This window comes from Penicillium samsonianum (assembly GCF_028829775.1).
Source record: "Penicillium samsonianum strain IBT 33392 chromosome Unknown utg000004l_segment0_segment0, whole genome shotgun sequence".
NCBI classification, from domain to species: domain Eukaryota; kingdom Fungi; phylum Ascomycota; class Eurotiomycetes; order Eurotiales; family Aspergillaceae; genus Penicillium; species Penicillium samsonianum.
In genome coordinates this window covers 1261050-1279660 of record NW_026643262.1, presented here as the reverse complement: position 1 = coordinate 1279660, position 18611 = coordinate 1261050, and the positions used below count along the sequence as shown (strand labels likewise).

Sequence of the window (18611 nt, the reverse complement as noted above, 5' to 3'; positions counted from 1 at the left end):
CTTTTGCACCAACATCAGTATTAGATACTCACGATAAAAAGAAATCAAAATGAATCAAAAAAGAAAACTGTCGCTTTCAAAATCCACAAAAGATAGCAAAATCAAGCTTATTCCCGTAGGAACCCATCGCCGTCGTAAAGGCTAGCAGGCGTGGCAGTTCCAATTGCAAGTCCGAGTCCCTTGCCAGCTGGAGTGGTCATCCCTCGACAGGGAGAAGTAGGAGTAGGGGGGTGCATGGTGGCTCGACATATGAGGCGGTAATTGTTGGTTGGTTGGCGTGAAACGGGGGACACTGTTCTTGCCACGGGTGGGGGAGGAATCAGGCGTGCGGAACGACCCAATTGGGGGTTGCATGGAGGTTTGAGGAGTGGAGGTGGTCTGGTTGGAATCCTCGAAGATAGTGACGTGATCTTGGAACATGGAGGAACGGCGGGTGCCGTAGAATGCAGAACCGCCAATGGGGCCCAGCCCATTGTCCAGGCTAGACATTGAAACACGATCTTGGCGGAATGAGCGATTTGAAGCATCAGTTTTGGCGCGGTGTAGTGAGTCTGTAGATCTGCGCCAGTCACTACCTTCTGTTCCTGTAATACTCATGACAAGAGGGAGGCGGCTGGGCGAGGCCAAGGGACTGTCTGGTGTATGACGGGAGGAGGTCAGGGGTTCGCAAGTTGACTGCCTGCGAGTTGGAATGACGCCGGGTTGGTTGCGAGGCCCCTTTACCGCTGAGCGTCTTGGGCTACCGATAGCAGGAGAGTTCTCGTGGGATGGCAATGGAGTTTCGGATAGTTCCCATACAGGTGGTACTCTTTCGGGAGAGGGAGTGTGGGTGAGAGAGTTGCCGCGAGACAAAGGGAAAGATGTTAAGAGTTCAGGAAGAGCGCGATTGTTTTCGAATGGAGACTTGTTGGTAGCCGTGACAGATGGAGGACGGTTTCTCTTCTTGCAAGGACTGCCGTCGTACACTGGGGGCTGCGGCTCCTCGACTAGTGGTCCGAGAGAGCCTAGGCCGGGCTTTCCATGTCGACTGCCGTACTTGCTGCGTCTCGAAGAGGACAGAGGGGACGCTGGAGTTGGTGGCAAAGAAGGCAAGGGTTTTGCTGGGTTGTTGATTGTGGTATCACGTAGATCCAGCTCCTCCATCTTGTCGAAGTCTTCTGGTTCTTCTTCGACGGTAGGAGAGAATGTCGATGACCCAAAGGTCATAGGTGGATGGATAGAAATACGCACACAGTTCTGACGTCGGTGGCCCTTGCGTTGTGGATTTCCACCCTTGAGTGCAGAGGGAAGATTGCCCTTTAGAGAGAGACTGGAACGCGGCATCGGGCTTGGTGGCTTCGTGGTATTGGCTGCGTTGCCAGGCGATCTAACCTGGTGGAACAGAGTCCCTCCCCCGGCGAGCCAACGTAGAAGGGATCATTCTCCATTTCGTCATTCTCGTAGCCTGTACTGTTTTGGTATTGATTGAAATGCGGTACAGAGGGCATGTGAGAGCCCGATGATCGCCAGGATGGGGCTGAGGTTTGATATCCCAAACGCCCCACTGGAGTCCCAGACCGCAGGGAGGCATTTCTTGAAGGGGGGTTAGATGAAGACATGGAGTCAGTTCGACGTGGGGCACCACTAAAACGATCGCTGGTGTCACCCGAGTGGTAAGTCGTCAAACTGCGTCGAGGTGACAAGGACGCAGATTTATGACGAGTTTCGGTTGTTGAGGAGGAGCGGACAGGGAAGTTATGCATAGGAGGAATGGAGGTGTTGGTGGCAATGAAACTCCTGCGACCATCCTTGACTCCAACGTCGGCAGCACTGAAAGGCACAAACGTGCCTGAGGGGAAGGTGGGTGAGGTCAGGTCGGTGTCAACCGACCTACCATTTCTCCCGTCATCCAAAATCGAGCTATTGGTAGTATCCAGACTCATGGAGGAAAGTCTCATCACAGAGTCATTCCTAGCGTAACTAAATCTGTCTGGAGGATATGCAGTCGGTGGAGGAGGAGGTATCGAGTGACCGGGCATCATCCCGGCAGTTTGACTAGCAATACTTCCCCCACGAAGACGAGTAGGAGACTCTTCGTAAGTGGTTGAATCAAACATGCCCCAGGAGTTACGGTCTTCCGAAAGAGGAAACAAACTTGACCGCTCTCGTGCTAGAAGGGGCCATCCAGGTGAAACGGGTTTCATACCTAGATGAAATCCAGTATCCTCTTCGTTGGGATCTGGTGTTTGCGTTGGAGTTCTTTCTGCTGGCAATTCCAAAATCCCCTCGACAGCCGAAAGTGGGACGTCTTCTTTTGATATTGATATTGATGCTTTATGTTGGGGGCTGGGAAGATGATTTGATTCACTCAACGTAGCCAACGAGCTCATGCGTTTGTGGGATGATCGTGATAGGCGCCGGGAACGAGATCGAGAAAGGGAATTGCGGAGAGATCGTGCTTTCTCAGTCAACGGAAAAGATGTTTCTGAGTCATGTTTCGGACGGTGCAAACTCTCCCTCGACGTTAATTGTCCCCATTCTGATGGTTTGCCATATGGAAGCTGCCCATGCGCCCTTAATACGCTCCCTTCTGCCTGGCTCAGTTCAGTCAAGGTGTCCACCGGGCAAGATTGCAAGCCCCGAATGCGCCGTCCCTGCCTCTGCGTGAGGCCCATCAGCCTCATTGCATGGCGCTCTTTGCGACACCTGACCCAGACAATAATGCTGACCACCGAGAGGACAATGACGATGGCCGCGCCGCAAGCGGCTATGGCGATGACGGCGGGCAGCGCCAGCATGGTCGCCTCGCAGGCGTTTCACTGGGCGGATTCGGAGGATTTATAGACGCAGTTGACGGAGATGGTCCTCTGAATTCCTCATCCGTGAGTGGCGGATTGGTTTTGAACATGCGCTGTTGCAAATTATCGTTGTATCAAAACGGCAACAGTGAGGCTTCACAGAGCTGGGAACTTCATCCTCATGGAACACAACGAAGTCTCACAGGAACAAGAAACAACAAGAGTTGCTAGCATTCCATCAAGGGGACCACCATTTGTTATGGGAACATTGATTCCAGCCGAGGAATGCTCATTCATCACCACCCGGTGCAAAGAATGCTGGCGGCCACACTACGCCCTTCGATCCCGTTTCAAATGTGACAACGCCACCGAATATCCTTGTGCAAGCGTACCACTGACACATCCTAGGACCAGCATTGGGTGGTTGGATGTTGAATGTCCCAATCGATCCTGGGTTATACTTGACACGAACTTATCGCCATCTATCAAGTGCCCTTTCCACGTCTTCTTTGACATCTATGTTCGATGGAATCTAGGGTGCCATTTGAGACATATTTCTAATGGCTGATAAATGGCAAACACACTTTCTTGGGTTGTGTTCAACCATGAATGACGCGTTTCAACTGGTCGCTTTTGACGATACTCCGGTGATCAACAAAGATCAGTGCGCACACTTGACCAACCCTATTCTGGTCCGGATAAGTGATCCATTCTGATTCCAACTGAGTGGTTTTGTTAGTGCCGGATATAGATTAATAGATTAGCATACGTAATAGATGCGGAGTTTGCGTTAGATTGTAGAGTGATAATGCATTGCCCGGGATAATTACCCCTTGGGCGCATGGTTCTCGAGTTCAGTTGGATCCTACTGATAGCAGAACTTCAAATCTGTACAGTTTCAAGTAATTCTTGCTTATGAAAAGGCAGCTCAAGTATCTGTACTTCCTTCTGCAGTCGGGAGTCGGGATAGATGTCGCCCTCTTGGAGGGAAAGGTCAAGTTTCCTAGGATCTCGGCGTCTTTGGAACATTTCCAGAAGAGTGGCCAGGTATTAGTTAGGGAATTCGTTCCCTATAGCTCGAATCATATGAATAAATCGTATTGAGTAAACAATATATTTCTAAGGAAAGTGCAGAGTCCAAGTTCCACGTTAAACCCGTCCACAGTACCTTTTCCAATGGTCCCCACTATCTCGCTTCCGACCCTGCCAAGACAATCTAAGCATCTACATACAAAGTAGGGTCCTCAGGGCCAAAACTAATACCCTTTTCTCCTTACGGAGTACTGGTCGTTCTTTTGGAAGATGTTAAATTGTCACCTGCTGATCACTTCCGCTTGATTTTGGGGTAAAGTGCCGGTAACCTAAGGCTTGAAAACGTGAATGGGCATGGCCTCTTTTAACCTCACGTAACATCTTTCGCTACTAAAATCCCTTAGGCCATTCTAGAACCTCCCTAGCCGGACTGCCCGGGCTTGCCATGCTCAAAGTTTCGATCTTTTTCTTTTTTCTTTCTTTAACCTTGGCCCTACGCTTTTTTATCTGATCTTCATCCATCCCGCGTCTATCCCCATGCGCAGTTGGTTGGTCTGCCTACTCGGCTTGGCTGGCGTAGCCTTGACTAATGCATTGAGTCTGGAGAAGAGAGACAACCCGGCGGTTCTCGAGGTGCCAATGGTACGCGACACTTCGCGTCAGCTTTACAGTCGATTGTTTTTGTTTTTGCCATTTGCTCTCTGCACGGCAATTATTAATGTGCCCAAGCAGCACTCTAGGGTGAGTGCAGTGCTAAGGAATTTACTCCCAGATGGACGTGCAAATACCAACGAGTACGCACTAAGTCTAGACGACTAAATGGGAAAAAGCTTGCACGATCCATAAGATCTCATTCATCTATAAAATATACACAATTTCGATATCAAAATCTGCAAGACCCACCACCTATGAACCACCTGTACCGTACCAGCTAAGCTAATATTCCACCGAAGAACTCCGAACACAACCACACGCCGAACTCCACACTCTGCAAGCATGCTCTAAGCTGGAGCATGCGGTAATTCGACTTCAAAACACTATTCCCTAGTGAGTGACATGTCTGTAGAGGACTAGAGTTATAACAAACCTTTTACCATTGCCATGCGAAGTTCGGATCTATCACCATGGCTGAGCCTGGTAACATCTCACTGGACCCTATGAAAGGGAATCCATAAGAAAAGTTCTCTTCCAGACCATTTCCATCGAGCACTCCAGCGGGAAAGGTCATCGGCAGGGCTAAGCTATCGTAAGCAAAGACAGGGGTCCCGGGGGGAGAAATTAAGAAGGCAGACTAACCTGAATTTAGGGCGAAATCATTGTTCATAGCCTGGTCCTCTGGGCTGATATTAGAACCATCCGGCTTTTTAGCCAGAACAATGCTGAGAGTGTCTGCGGCTGTCTTCGCTTCAACTGACAAATTCCTTGACCTTATCCAGATACCATGTGACCTTGTTAGCGCTGCCATGATTTGGTCCAAATTGTGGCTATCGGTTATAGAATCTGGGATACTATGTCTCTGTCGGGTAAGAAAGCATAGTAGCATCGTGGCTGTCAGAAACTCATGCTTCATGAAGGAGGAAGCTCGCCATCGTATCATATAAAGCTGCCCATCTGGGCTGGTTTCCTCGTCGAGTATTCGCTGGATCTCCAAAATACCCAACGCTGCCTCTATACAAGAGCTACGCGAGTAGGAGTATGACGTTTGGCAATCGGAAGATGCGGCTAGGTCCGGACTTAAGTACTTGCAGTGTAGCATGATCTGACCCTTGTGGAACATCAGTCTGAGAAAGAGCCGATGCATAATCACTTGCGGGGGATCGGTGACCGCCGCAGCCATGCCCTTCATGCGGAGATATGCTGGGACCGTCGCCTCTGCGTCATGTAGAATCTGATCTAGTCGCATTACCTCGTCGTAGGCCACCTGTCGCACCGACGCGGTGAAATCGACAATCACACCCAAAGCGGCAAATATACGCCGCCGGGCAACCAGGTGCGAGACTGTGGTGATCTCCGTTACTGGCCTGGACGGGGGAAGCTCTGAGCAATCCTCATCGAAGTCCGAGTCATTCAAATTACGGGGCTCTATGGTGTCACATTGCCAATCCTTGATCATTCGTGGCATGCCCATCTGGGTGGAGATTAGAATATCTCCCTGCAAGATGGTGGCCCAGGCCCGCCGTCGCATCTCTCCCGCAAATGGGGATATCCCTGGCAAGTGCGACGGATCCCGGTGGTAACCCATGCGCAGAGCTATATTGATCGAGATTCCCGAAAGGATCCAGATGTCCCGGTCGGCATCCTTCCGGATGGAATACTCGATGGTCAAGTAGTGGTATAGGGTTTCAAATACGTAACGCCCGGATTTGGTGTACTCGCCTAGAATGAGACACTGTACTATCTTTTCGCGGTACGTATCCACCAATGGATTGCGGACTCCCGGAGATGAGCTGGAGTCTGCCGCACTTGAAGCCAGCACTGCGAGACATATCATAGAGAAGAGGAGACCCAGCCACATGACCGAGGCCTCGGATGGATTTTCCCAGAACTGTTCATACTATAGTCATTATCGTTAGACCCCCACTATATTCACGTTATGCGGCAAAGTCGTTCACATACCTGGCGTGAAAATTGACCACTGTGTAGACACGCTGAAGAGGATGATGCCCTGCATTAGTCCATGTTCGCATATTGCAGGTCACGGGCTTACATGGTGCCAAGTCCAATCGATTAAAGTACTGAGAAATGTAGCGATCGACAGCGGGTCTATCGGGCAGAGCTGCCAATATGTCTTCTTTACTTGCTGATTTACACCCATACAGCAGGAAAGTATGCAGCATAGCAGGCTTTTCAATGTTCTCATCGTCTTCCTGTTCAAGCTGCTCCTTGAGGTCGGCGATCCCATCCAGGATGGCAGCCCAATGTGTTCCCCCGACGTACCGGGCATCTGAAGTGCTAAACCATACACTTCCGCCGTCAGACTGAGCTGGAGAGTCCTCGGAGTTGATAGCCTCTTCCGATGAGCCTTCTTGGGTGTGATCTTGGGGAACCGAGGCGACGGGATGCTGGTCTGGTAGGTCTTGGCTATCGGAGGTGGCCTTCTGCATCAGCGAAACGACAAGCTGCTCCAACTGGCCCAAACGGTCCTGAACGGTTGCTTTGGGGAGACCCCTGTGGGTCCCATGTGGCCTGGGCGATTGTGGGGCTTGATTGTTGGGATAGGCACACGAGAGCGCCAGTCCACGAGCGGTGCATGTCGAACAGGGCTGTTTGCGATTGCATCGGAGCCTATCGGAGAATTTGGTCAGATTTGATTCAGACAGTGGAAAATTTTCGGTGCTCACTTCCTCCGACGACATAGATTACAGGAAAGCTGGGGTTTGCCCCGACGATTGATAGAAGCCGGTTGGAGGCTAGGCTCGTCCGCGGGCAGAGGATCCATCCTGGGTGTTGGGGGTATGCAGGTGCACGTTTTACGGCTATGCGACCGTGTGATACTGTATGCAGTATGCTGGGTCAGACCACTTGTCTAGCAGACAGGTCATTTAGACTAGACGACACGTTGCCTGTTCCAGGTTCTCCATCATACGTGTGGTGGGATGGGTGGGGTATGTTTTGGCCGTAGAGCACGCTTGTACCGCCATGGAGACGATGGAAAGAAAGGAAGAACAATAGAGAGAGAGATCAGAAGTGAGCATGCATTAGTACGAAGAGTGATGGTAGATGGAGAGGAAGTCGGATTGTCTGATAGTGATTGATGTTGAACTAGGAATACATGTATGGCCCCTCTAGGCCCTAAACAAGAACCGAGGTTTCTGTTAATGCTGTGTATTTTTCCCATTGATCGTCTCAGCCTGATCGTACACTCGTCCATCCTCTAACCCGATCTGTGGGTCTAGAAAGGCGCGGGTGATGCGCAAGGATCCATGGGTCAACAACTTTCTGACCAATCGGACGAACATACAAGTTCCTCCTTCTCCGCTCCAGCTTCTCCTTCGATTCCACATCCATTCCTCTATCATTTTAATACACTTCTTCACCATGTAGGAACCATCTCCGTCTGTTCGTCCGCTCTCCTCCTCGTACTTCCATCGCCGACAACAACCGAGTTGAGCAGCCATGAACCCTCCGAACCCTGGTCCTGGCTTCAAGCCAGTCGGCTTGGCCTTTCTGATACGGAGGAAATGACCTGCAATCAAGCCGGTGGACAGTAATCCCCGAGAAAACACATTATCCACCTCCGTTTGCGACCAGTGGGGGCGCTCTCTATCAGTACAAAGGCACAAAGCTCGCCTTTAAACGACAATTCCTCTTCATCCAATCATTGAGTACAGCCCGCAGAATGAAGCTCCCTAACAATGACGAAGCCAAACGGGATCGGGTTGAAGTCAACTTAAAGACAGATGAGGAGGTGGCCAAGGTGCCGTCACATAAACTGCAGGATGATGTGGTGGACTGGGATGGCCCAGATGACCCCAAGAATCCCCTCAACTGGCCTGCCACCAAGAGTTTTGGTCATGTTGTGATTGTGGCCGTTTTGTCGATGGTCGTGTAAGTGGACCCCCAGAAGAGACAAAACAACTGACCATGCTAATCAAGGTACTAGCAACATCGCCGCGACCATGGTCGCTCCGGCGATGGAGGGCGTCGCCAGGGACCTGGAGATCACTAACATGACTCTGGCAACCTTCGCCGTCAGTATCTATCTGCTGGGGTTTGCATTGGGTCCCCTCATCATCTCCTCGCTCTCTGAGATGTACGGGCGCCTCATCGTCTATCACATATGTAATACCATCTTCGTCATTTTCGTTATCGCCTGCGCCCTGAGTCACACTCCCGCTCAATTTCTGGTCTTCCGGTTTATATCTGGCTGCGCAGGAGCGACGCCACTTTCCCTTGGCGGTGGGACAATCGCCGATGTCATCCCGATCGAGAAACGCGGTGCCGCAGCGGCCCTTTTTGGCCTGGGCCCCCTTCTCGGACCGGTATGTGACTTCCACCCACTAATTGAACTATACTAACCGATCTAGGTTCTGGGACCGGTGATCGGGGGCTTCGTTGCCGAAGGAAAGGGCTGGCGATGGACCTTTTGGGTGGTCGCGATCCTCGTAAGTGGTCTTGTTCTCGGCTCTATATCCACAATTCTAACCGTGTGACAGGGAGGAGCAGCGGGTATCGGGACGCTCGTCTTCATGCGGGAAACACATCCCAACACCCTGTTGGCACAGAAGACCGCACACTTGCGGCGCGCAACCGGGAACCCTTACCTCCGATCGAAACTCGATCGCGGCCTCACAAAGCAGCAGATCATTGTCGCCGCCCTCGTACGTCCCACCAAAATTTTGATATTCTCGCCGATCGTGCTCGGCATTTCCATCTACGTGGCTCTCATCTTCGGCCTTCTATACCTCCTTTTTGCCACCTTTAGCATGGTCTTTGAAGGTCAGTACGGATTCAGCACCGGCATTTCTGGTCTGGCCTACCTAGGCCTAGGCATTGGCGAATTGGTGGGGCTAGTGACATTTGGTATCCTGAGTGACCGGATCTTGAAGGCCAAAATGGCAGCGGACAATGTCAAAGAACCTAAGCCCGAGTACCGGCTGGTGCTGATGATGTGGTTTCCGCCAGTCATTGGACTTGGGTTCTTCATCTACGGTTGGACGGCATATTACCAGGTGCATTGGATGGTTCCGATCTTTGGGGCGTCCATCGTTGGGTTTGGGTCCTTCTTCGTGATCATGCCCTCCCAGCTGTACCTGGTGGATCTGTTCGGGTCGGAAGCGGCAGCATCTGCGCTGGGGGCCAACATTCTCCTCCGCTCGATGTTCGGAGCCTTCTTGCCGCTTGCTGGGTCGCATATGTATTCCACGCTCAACTACGGATGGGGTAATACGCTGTTAGGATTCCTGGCACTCGCATTTGCGCCCGTGCCGATTCTGTTCTATCGGTATGGAGAATGGCTGCGGAGTCGGACAACAGTCACACTGTGAATGTTCTGCAAGATATTTATAGATAAGGCTAGACTACACGAATCTCTTACGCTGGCGTTCTGCAGCCACGCGGTTGGCAAAATACCAGGGGCGCTGTAGATTCGTCCAATGTTACTCCTCCATCTCCGCAGTACTACTCCCGACACCTACTGGCCCCTACCTAGGTAGTACGAGAGTAAATATAAGCTCGGATGTGGAATTACCCTGTCAGAATCCTTCCGCCGCCTCGTTGCCAAGGCTCTGCACACTATCACTACATGATCTTATCTTTATAAGGATCGAGGTTAATTTAAGGGTGCCTAATAGGCCCCGGGGTATAATAGGGGTTATATAAGGTAGGCGAAAGACCTCGGAAGGGAAAATAGGAGATTAGGTATCTACCTTCTCTCTTTCAATTTCTAATAGATCTGACATTTTTGAACAGGTTTATCTGACCATTCGAAATTATGATAGGTCTCATTCCATCCTGTCAAATGATCACTCTGCATAGTGTCGTCATTATCCACTATGGATAGGAACATCGAGGCGCAATTCGAGAGCTCCCCACCAAGGTCTATACACATTGGGGAAGGCCACGGTCTGGTCTGATTTCCCCGCCAGCGCATCACTCACCGTCTATCACCTTGGGGTTTGTAGGTTTGCCCCTCAGCTCTATATTTAATTGATCTCCCGAGCTTGCCTCTACTTTCCCTTTCACTTTTGTCATTTCCTCTTTATCCCCTCTTCTCTTGCTACAATGGCTGCTAATCCTATTACCAAAAATGGACTATTTGTCCACAACAACACCACTGCTCCAGAGCACCCCAGCCTTATGAGCATGTTCTCCCTCAAGGGAAAGACTGCCATTGTTACCGGTGCTGGCGCCGGTATCGGTTTGGCCGTTGCTCAGGGTCTGGCCGAGGCTGGTGCCAATGTGGCTATGTGGTACAATAGCAACGCTAAGTGTATCGAGAGAGCTGCCGAGATCGCTGAACAATACGGTGTTCAGAGTGTGTACCGAATCTACTCAATGTGATTGGCTCCACATCATTCTAACACGATTTCTTTCACAGCCAAGGCTTATCAAGTTGAGATCACCGATGTAAAGGCTGTCGAGAAGGCCGTTAATGATGTTGTCAAGGACTTCAATGGCCGTCTCGACGTCTTTATTGCTAACGCCGGTGTTCCCTGGACCCAAGGCCCCATGGTCGACGGCCCCCTCGACCACTACCGCGATGTCGTCGCCATTGATCTCGACGGTACCTTCTACTGTGCCAAGGCTGCCGCTGAGCACTGGCGCCGCCAGAAGGAGGAGGGCACCGATGCAAACGGCAACAAGCTCACCAACTTCACATATGGCAGCTTCGTTGCTACTGCCTCTATGAGCGGTCACATTGTCAACTTCCCCCAGATGCAGGCCGCCTACAATGCCGCCAAGGTTGCCGTCATTCATCTTTGTAAGTTGTGATTCAGACTCCATCAGCTCCGTCGCCCTGCTAACACCATCTCAGGCAAGTCTCTGTCTGTCGAATGGGTCCGCTACGCTCGCGCAAACACCATATCCCCGGGTTACATTGCGACTGAAATCTCCAGCTTTGTGCCCGAAGACACCAAGAACATCTGGCGCGACAAGATCCCTATGGGCCGTGAGGGCCAAGCCCACGAGCTGAAGGGTGCCTACCTCTACCTTGCCTCCGATGCTTCCACCTACACTACCGGGGCCGATCTCATCGTCGACGGTGGCTACTGCGCCCCCTAAATTCTCTCGTAACGAATTAAAAAGCAGGATCTTTGGTTTGGAGCATAGATTTTGGAGAGAGTCAGCGGTTTCAAATCTAAACGTGACGATAGAAGAACGTAACGATAAAACAACAGATTAGACGGACGAAACTGAATCAAAATATTGTATTTGCAACATTTCCCCCACTTAGTAAGCATCATGCCCAGAATGACTTCCAAGGTAAAACGGTGCCCAAAGCACACCAATGGCAGACCCCAACGGAATCATTTTCCCATCACTGGCACGACCAGCCAAATTTCAGCTTGTGCGCGATTGCCGAGCCAATGACACTATGAGACCATGCCATCCTTGTAAAACTTTTATCTTTGGATCCTGGTATCCTTGAAGGAAGAAATGGCTCAATCCCTTGCGTGGCGTTGTAAGCCCCGCCAATAACATCTGGAATGCGCCCTACCCCCGCGTGACAGGCGCATAGATCATTGTGACCGAGTGGACCAGGTGGTTTGACCAAAACACCTACAACCTACGGAATAACCAGCAAGATGAAGGCATTACTGGGGTGAAACTTGAAGAGGGAAACGACATTTCATTCATAAACGTCAACTTGAATAACGACATAGGAAAGTAGGATCATCGCTCAGCTCAGGCGCTCGGACATTCTGCTAAGCCCGCGAAACGAATGTTGTTTCTGTTCCCCAAAGTCTCATATACTGCTCACCCCCGTTGTTCGATGATATCGGGTGCAACAAAAGCAAAAACGCCCTGGGATGTCCACTCGACAATCTCATCCACCCAAGCCACCGGTCCTTGGTCGTGTTGGTCAATGGTATAAATAGGACGCTCGAGTTCGAATTCCCAGATGGGGATATCATCGACTGGGTTGTGTGGCTCGAAGACCGCCTCGTCGACAGCGGAGTTGGACCAGTCAGAGTCATACTCGTCGGAGGACACTACAGATCCAGAAGGACTTGAGAATCGGCTGTGGCTGGAGAACTCGGCGATATCTGCCAAGGTGGACCGGCTTCGCGGACGGTATGGGCCTCCAGCATATGTAGTGGTCAAGCTGTGACCGTCCATTTCAGTTTCGTTACCGCTTTCTGGAAACATGTTGTCTCTGTCGAGAGCAGGAGGTTCGCCATATCGATAGTAGTCAGGTGCTGGCATGGATGAATTCGCGAAGGGTGGAGAATGCTGTTCTTCTTCATCTTTGTTATCGAGGTTGATTGGCTCGTACCCTGCCGCGGGGAGGCGGTTTGATGGGTTTTGATTGATGAGATTATGGCTGAAAAGCTTGCGCGCAATCTGTTGGTACACGGGAAGGATGACGCGATGATGGAAAGCGCTCAGGTGCTGCATAATCGAAGCATTATAGACGGCAACGACAAAGAGGAATGAGAGGGACAGGCAAATCATCGGGAAGGTAAGAGAGGCTTCTGCCATCGTGACTTTTTTTGATCGCAGATGTTCCTAAGAGTGAACGGGCGATGTTGAAAAAAAGAATGCATGTGTGGATTTGGGAGAAGGGGGGGAGGAAAGGGAAGAAGCAACACGAAGAGGAACAAAAGTCAACAGTTTACAACTATTGTAAATTGGTCAACAATACAGCGATAGAATTGTCAAACTGGCAAAAACTACCTAGGCTCATTCAACATATTCACACTACGTGTCCAAGCCTTAGGACATATATGGATGCTTACATACCTATATAAACTGATATCAATATGCCTAAAAAATAATAAGATAGCAAGTCTCTATAGTCGATCACTGACATCGACACATATATATCTAAATCACATTGCAAAATTGTTATAGGGCAAACTTCCTAGTTTTCACAAGTATTTCTTGACCCGATGATCTCCTCGAGTCACGATGTTCATTCACGATATCCAGTCACGCCCGAGCTTAGTTGCACCTTCCCCATATGACCTTTCACACCCACACGTCATAACCCTTGAAAAGGGTCATATTTAGGAAAGCCATCTCGACGCCTCCTATATTTAGATTAATGCTACAGCTCTCCCATGGACGTTGGCTCAAGCATAGCATATCCAAGTATCTCATTGTGCAGTGAGACATTCACTATTCATTGTTTACCTGCTCTGCTTTCTTTGTTTGACTCGAATCAATGGGTTTGAAACTAAACATCTTTTGTTTGTCCGGATTTAAATTAGAATCATGGAATCTATTGTTTTCTCTCTTCCTTTGTCCACGGCGTCGACACAAAGGCCTTTCATGCATTGTATAAGTGCATGCCAAACTGCATCACCCTTCGCTCACATCTTTCCCAACTCTCGATCAGATCACAAAACTTTGCATATACCTTATTCCAATCATCCCTTCAACCTTACCACGTGTGTTCTCACCCAACCACTCACCATGAGAATTCCCACAAGAGGAGATAAGAGCCGCATTGTCAAGCGCAAGTTTGAGCCAAGAAAAGACTGGACAGAAGCTGTCAAAGAAAAGATTGTACAGTCCTTCACTTCGAACCAGCCCCTATGCGGTCCGATTGCTGATAAACCCAAGTCACCGCAAAGTGCCGCTCTACAAGATGCCCTCGAATGCACCCAGTGCAGAGATCTACACATTATTCCATATATGATGAATGTAGACATTGCTGCAGGCTCGTACATCACATCTCAATACCCACCTTTCTTCGCCAGCAAAAGCGTACCAGATGATTCTATATCTCCCTTCGACACAGACATAGTAGCCCACCAAAATAGGAATGCGACATTTTGGGAAAATATTACACCTTCCCAACAGCATCATTACTACGACAAGATTGATACCATTCTCAAAAAAGCCGAGGCTGAGTCAGGCAAGCCAGCAGATGAAGCCACCGTTCTTTTTGCCCACTACCAAGTGGATTTCCACATCCGCCAACACTACCTCGCCCCCCGAAGTATCCTGAATCTATGCCGCTCAAAGGATGATATTCGGGCGCTGACCTACTGGCAGTGGAAGACCGCCGTCTCAGATGAGACAGCGTTTGCGGAATTCCACGACTGGGGTGTGGGATGGGTGCATGAGCCGAGCAATTCTATCGGCCACCAGATTGCGGCATGGCGGATGGGGGAAGAAAGACGAGAGAAGCACCTCGCAGAAGTGAAAGCCCGGTGGGCCGAGATCAAGGACGAGAGACAAAAACAGAGGATGCGGACAATCAAAATCTCTTTCAAGGGTGTGCATGTTAAGACTTACAAGTATGAGCCATGCGGACCTTGTCTGACAGAGAAGGAGATTATGGATATTGCAACGGAAAGGGGTGCACATTATGAAGCCTTTTTGAGCAATATGGACATATGAGGCGCGAGCGATTTATTGAATGCTACTATATACCCATTTAAGTGGTTTTTTAACAATAAAATAGAAGTGAGGGCCTTTAGTACTTTCATTGCATAGTATATACTTCCCATCTTGTAAACTTGAATAAAACCGATAAGACTGTATATAAATAAGATGAAGTTTACATATACATGGATTTGGTCAGTGGTCTGTGTGGGGTAAAGTACCAAGGAGAGAGAGAGAGAGTAGTAAGAAAGAAGTAAACCCAAACTAGGGTGAAGGGGAGATAATGTTGAGAATCAAGAGAGACGGGGATGAGACATGTTTATGTCTACTCAGATAAAAAGCCAAATATGCCTAGTCCTTGTCGATTTCGCTAAGACTCCCGGCATTAATACTATCCCTACATGTTTCTACAACTGTGGAAATGTTGTGACTTTATGCGAAAGATAAGTGAAGCCAACGATAAATCCAGTGGAAAGTAATTTAAGGCTACTTGAAAAGTACATGCGTATCACATGAGGACGAAACTTCAAATTAACTGTAATGATTGACGTAGAGTGAGATTCCTATCGAAAGGGAAGAGAGACTGTTAGTTTGGGTCAACGTAGAATGAGTGTAGATCCCAAAGATTCGTAGGAAGAAGTTGAAGAATTATCGCCCTAATAAGCAAGGTCTTCCTAAGCTTGATCTTGCCTGTTTACATTCCAAGCCCCCGGTACCTAGGTATCAGTTTCATTGCCACTAAGCTATAACAAAATAGATAATTCAAGGATGATTTTGCTAAAGTGACTTATCATAGAAGGTATGCCGACATCTACAAGTGAATCACATAGATGCTCACGTGCAATAATAGGATCTTCTTGTCTCGAGGACAAGGCGTATGTACTCCGTACCCTAATATGGACTAGCAACGGCTGAAATGAAAGCAGCCCCAGCCTAAGCCGGGATCGATCTGCGATGAGGCATTATTGGTCTGCAGCGCATATTATTCGGGAAGTCAAAAGGGATTCGAGAATTGAATTTTGCTCAAATGCTCCTGGTTTGCTGGCCCTTGCCTAGTTCTTTCTCCAATTCCCCAGTATTTTCGCCCATCCTTTCAACTAGCCGCCCATAACGACGATCAATGTTCGGCGTGATGACATTGGCTAGAAGGGTTTCGGGTCCAGAACATCACCATGCTTAGGCCCTCCCACCATGCTGCATTCCCCGCGAAAATTACCAGCGGGACCCGAGATCTTCCGCTTCTGTTACTTCTTTGGGAAGAATCCCCAAACTCGAGAAACCTTTACCCCACCAAATCCAGAGATTAATGCAGGCGAACAACGAAAGTAATGTGTTCCAAGGCTCAAAGTTGAATTGGACTTTTGATCCCGTGTGAAAAGGAGGGGGAATACGCCAGGCACAGATCTTCCGGTTGTGGCTGACCTCTCCTTGGCTGACAAGGTTATCATTTGTGGTCAGCCCCCAAGGCTTCCAAGGCTCGGTCTTGGGATGGTCACAAGCAATTAGCCCGTGTGCTAACCGACATATAGGAACCCTTGGAATCCTCCCTGAATCCTCCATGATTGGTGCCCCAAAGCCCTCCCCAAAGCCCCCATTTTTTCAGAGGCGCTGCGCCACCAATGAAACCCAGACTCTGACTAATCCTTGCCATTTCGTCACTCTCCACGGGACTGCGTGAAACCTGACTTGAGAGCCGTAACCACGCAGATCGGGATTTGTGACGTGGGTATTCAAGATTCTGCACGACGAACAAGGGGGTATGTATAAAGAGGCCCTTGCTAGCTACGAGTTTGACGGGTCTCCGAGGTACTCTCGGACCAGACTAAAGAGGCAGTCCGTGATCTCCTGATCAGAGGGAAAGACATGTGTATATGTATACGCTTTAGGTTCAAATGTATCCGTTATGTATATCTAATTTATGTATAGCAGATTGTTATATTGTTAATAGCCACAAAACATCATTATTATCCCATTTTCCTTTGACCGGGAAGCCGTAACATATGACGTAACATCGCCGACCTATTAGGGTTTTCCCGAATCACCGGCCCGTGAAGGAGAAGGGCTTTCATATAAAATCTACAGATTGAAATTTATAATAAATTGACTAAATAGAAGTAATGTCACTAATATATATGTGGTCATGAGCAATAATGACACAGGGGGACCAAAAAGAAAAACTTCCCCCTCAAACGAGGGGAACGAACATCCACCGACCCACTGCTGCGGATGAGAAAGTGGGTTGAGCCTTTGGGAATTTATAACGTCGTCAGGTCCTAAACCTGTTACCCAATCCCTGCTTCTCTTTCTCTCTTCCCTTTTGATCTTCCCCTCCATCTTCAAATCTTACCTCTTATTCCAAACCCCCCCAACCATCTCGATTTTGAATAACCTGAATAATTATGTCCACCAAGGTTTTGCTCGTTGGAGCAGCGGGTGAAACCGGAGGTTCTATCGCAAACGGACTGTTGGATACCGGTGACTTTGTAAGTCCAGCATCCTACAGGGCTACCAATTGACCCCAGACTAATCATATCGTTTTTCACTGCACAGGAGGTCATCGCCCTTGTTCGCCCTATTTCCGCCCAAAAGCCAGCTATCACGCGCCTTCAGGAACGAGGATGCCAGATTCGGAAATGCGACTTGAAGGCCCCAGAGGAGCAACTCATCGAGGCGTTGGCTGGTATTGATGTGGTCATCAGCTGTGTCGGTCCTGCCGAACAACAGGACCAGATCCCTCTCGCCAAGGCAGCGAAAAAGACCGGCGTGAAGCGATTCGTTCCATGTGGTTTCATCACCGTTTGCCCACCGGGCGGTATCATGTGGTTGCGTGACGAGGTATGAGGAATGTGACGCGGTACTTTTTATCAGTGGACTGACCTGGCTTTTACTACTCACAGAAAGAAATCGTCTACAACCAGATCCGCCAGTTGTGGCTTCCCTACACCGTCGTCGATGTCGGCTGGTGGTACCAGCTCGCCTACCCCCGCCTCCCCTCTGGCCGCGTCGACTATGCCATGACATCCGGAAACGATGAAATCATTGGTGATGGCAACATGCCCACAGCACTGACCGACTTGCGAGACATCGGTCGCTACATGGCTATGATCATTTCCGACCCCCGCACTCTCAACAAGAAGATCCTCGCCTACAACCTGGTCTCCTCGCAAAACAAGATGTACGATCTCATGGAGGAACTCAGCGAGGAGAAGATCGATCGAAACTACGTAAGTTGCACAGACTCTCGGCTCCGAATGAGTCAATGTGGCTAACTGATTTTTCTTTTTCCGGAGCACAGGTTCCCGAAGAAACCATCTGCAGCAGAGTCGTGGCGGCCCGACAAGCCAGTGAAACCTACCCCTTCGACCCAATCAAGTTCATTCCGCGCTATTTGGCCGAATATCAACTGTCTTGGGGAATCCGCGGCGACAACAACCCCGAGTACGCCAAGTATCTCGGCTACCACACCACACAGGACCTGTACCCCGAATTCAAACCCACAGATTTCCGCGAATATCTCGAGTCGGTCATTCGTGGCTCGGCTAAGGGTGTCTACACCGATCGTGTGATCTCACGGAAGCACCAACGACACTTCCCACGTACCGAGTCCAGCGATTCCCTCTACACGCGTATATTCCCTCGCACGGAGTCGAGCGACTCGCTTATGTCGCGATGAATTGATGATTAGGAACCCTTTTTACGTATCTCGCGTTACCTCTCCGCCTCACCCAGGGAGCGACTGTTCCAGACAAACGCCGGCCCCGCCGCTACCATTTGGGAATATTTGACAAAGACTTATGACAT

General features: G+C 49.7%; 7 protein-coding genes across 7 annotated transcripts; 4 read left to right on the top strand and 3 right to left on the bottom strand.

Annotated features, from left to right (window-relative positions):
- Positions 1 to 141: 141 nt before the first annotated feature.
- On the bottom strand, positions 142 to 2777 carry N7471_007402 (uncharacterized protein; the record flags this gene model as incomplete). The annotated part of the gene is made up of 2 exons (XM_057280121.1): positions 142 to 1309; positions 1372 to 2777. The coding sequence occupies 2 exons, from the start codon at positions 2775 to 2777 to the stop codon at positions 142 to 144; spliced, it is 2574 nt and encodes an 857-aa protein (XP_057134381.1).
- Positions 2778 to 4899: 2122 nt separating this feature from the next.
- Positions 4900 to 7248, bottom strand: N7471_007401 (transcriptional regulator family TF; the record flags this gene model as incomplete). Its single annotated transcript, XM_057280120.1, has 5 exons — positions 4900 to 5045; positions 5106 to 6363; positions 6426 to 6457; positions 6517 to 7094; positions 7151 to 7248. The coding sequence occupies 5 exons, from the start codon at positions 7246 to 7248 to the stop codon at positions 4900 to 4902; spliced, it is 2112 nt and encodes a 703-aa protein (XP_057134380.1).
- A 900-nt stretch (positions 7249 to 8148) lies between these two features.
- N7471_007400 (MFS transporter) lies at positions 8149 to 9796 on the top strand (the record flags this gene model as incomplete). The annotated part of the gene is made up of 4 exons (XM_057280119.1): positions 8149 to 8357; positions 8413 to 8791; positions 8837 to 8914; positions 8966 to 9796. 4 exons carry the CDS (start codon positions 8149 to 8151, stop codon positions 9794 to 9796), a joined length of 1497 nt encoding a protein of 498 aa, XP_057134379.1.
- Positions 9797 to 10532: 736 nt separating this feature from the next.
- N7471_007399 (putative carbonyl reductase) lies at positions 10533 to 11534 on the top strand (the record flags this gene model as incomplete). The annotated part of the gene is made up of 3 exons (XM_057280118.1): positions 10533 to 10785; positions 10849 to 11232; positions 11287 to 11534. The coding sequence occupies 3 exons, from the start codon at positions 10533 to 10535 to the stop codon at positions 11532 to 11534; spliced, it is 885 nt and encodes a 294-aa protein (XP_057134378.1).
- Positions 11535 to 12230: 696 nt separating this feature from the next.
- N7471_007398 (uncharacterized protein) lies at positions 12231 to 12956 on the bottom strand (the record flags this gene model as incomplete). The annotated part of the gene is made up of 1 exon (XM_057280117.1): positions 12231 to 12956. The coding sequence occupies one exon, from the start codon at positions 12954 to 12956 to the stop codon at positions 12231 to 12233; it is 726 nt and encodes a 241-aa protein (XP_057134377.1).
- Positions 12957 to 13892: 936 nt separating this feature from the next.
- N7471_007397 (uncharacterized protein) lies at positions 13893 to 14825 on the top strand (the record flags this gene model as incomplete). The annotated part of the gene is made up of 1 exon (XM_057280116.1): positions 13893 to 14825. The coding sequence occupies one exon, from the start codon at positions 13893 to 13895 to the stop codon at positions 14823 to 14825; it is 933 nt and encodes a 310-aa protein (XP_057134376.1).
- A 2384-nt stretch (positions 14826 to 17209) lies between these two features.
- On the top strand, positions 17210 to 18483 carry N7471_007396 (aromatic alcohol reductase; the record flags this gene model as incomplete). Its single annotated transcript, XM_057280115.1, has 4 exons — positions 17210 to 17293; positions 17361 to 17645; positions 17708 to 18034; positions 18106 to 18483. 4 exons carry the CDS (start codon positions 17210 to 17212, stop codon positions 18481 to 18483), a joined length of 1074 nt encoding a protein of 357 aa, XP_057134375.1.
- Positions 18484 to 18611: the final 128 nt, after the last annotated feature.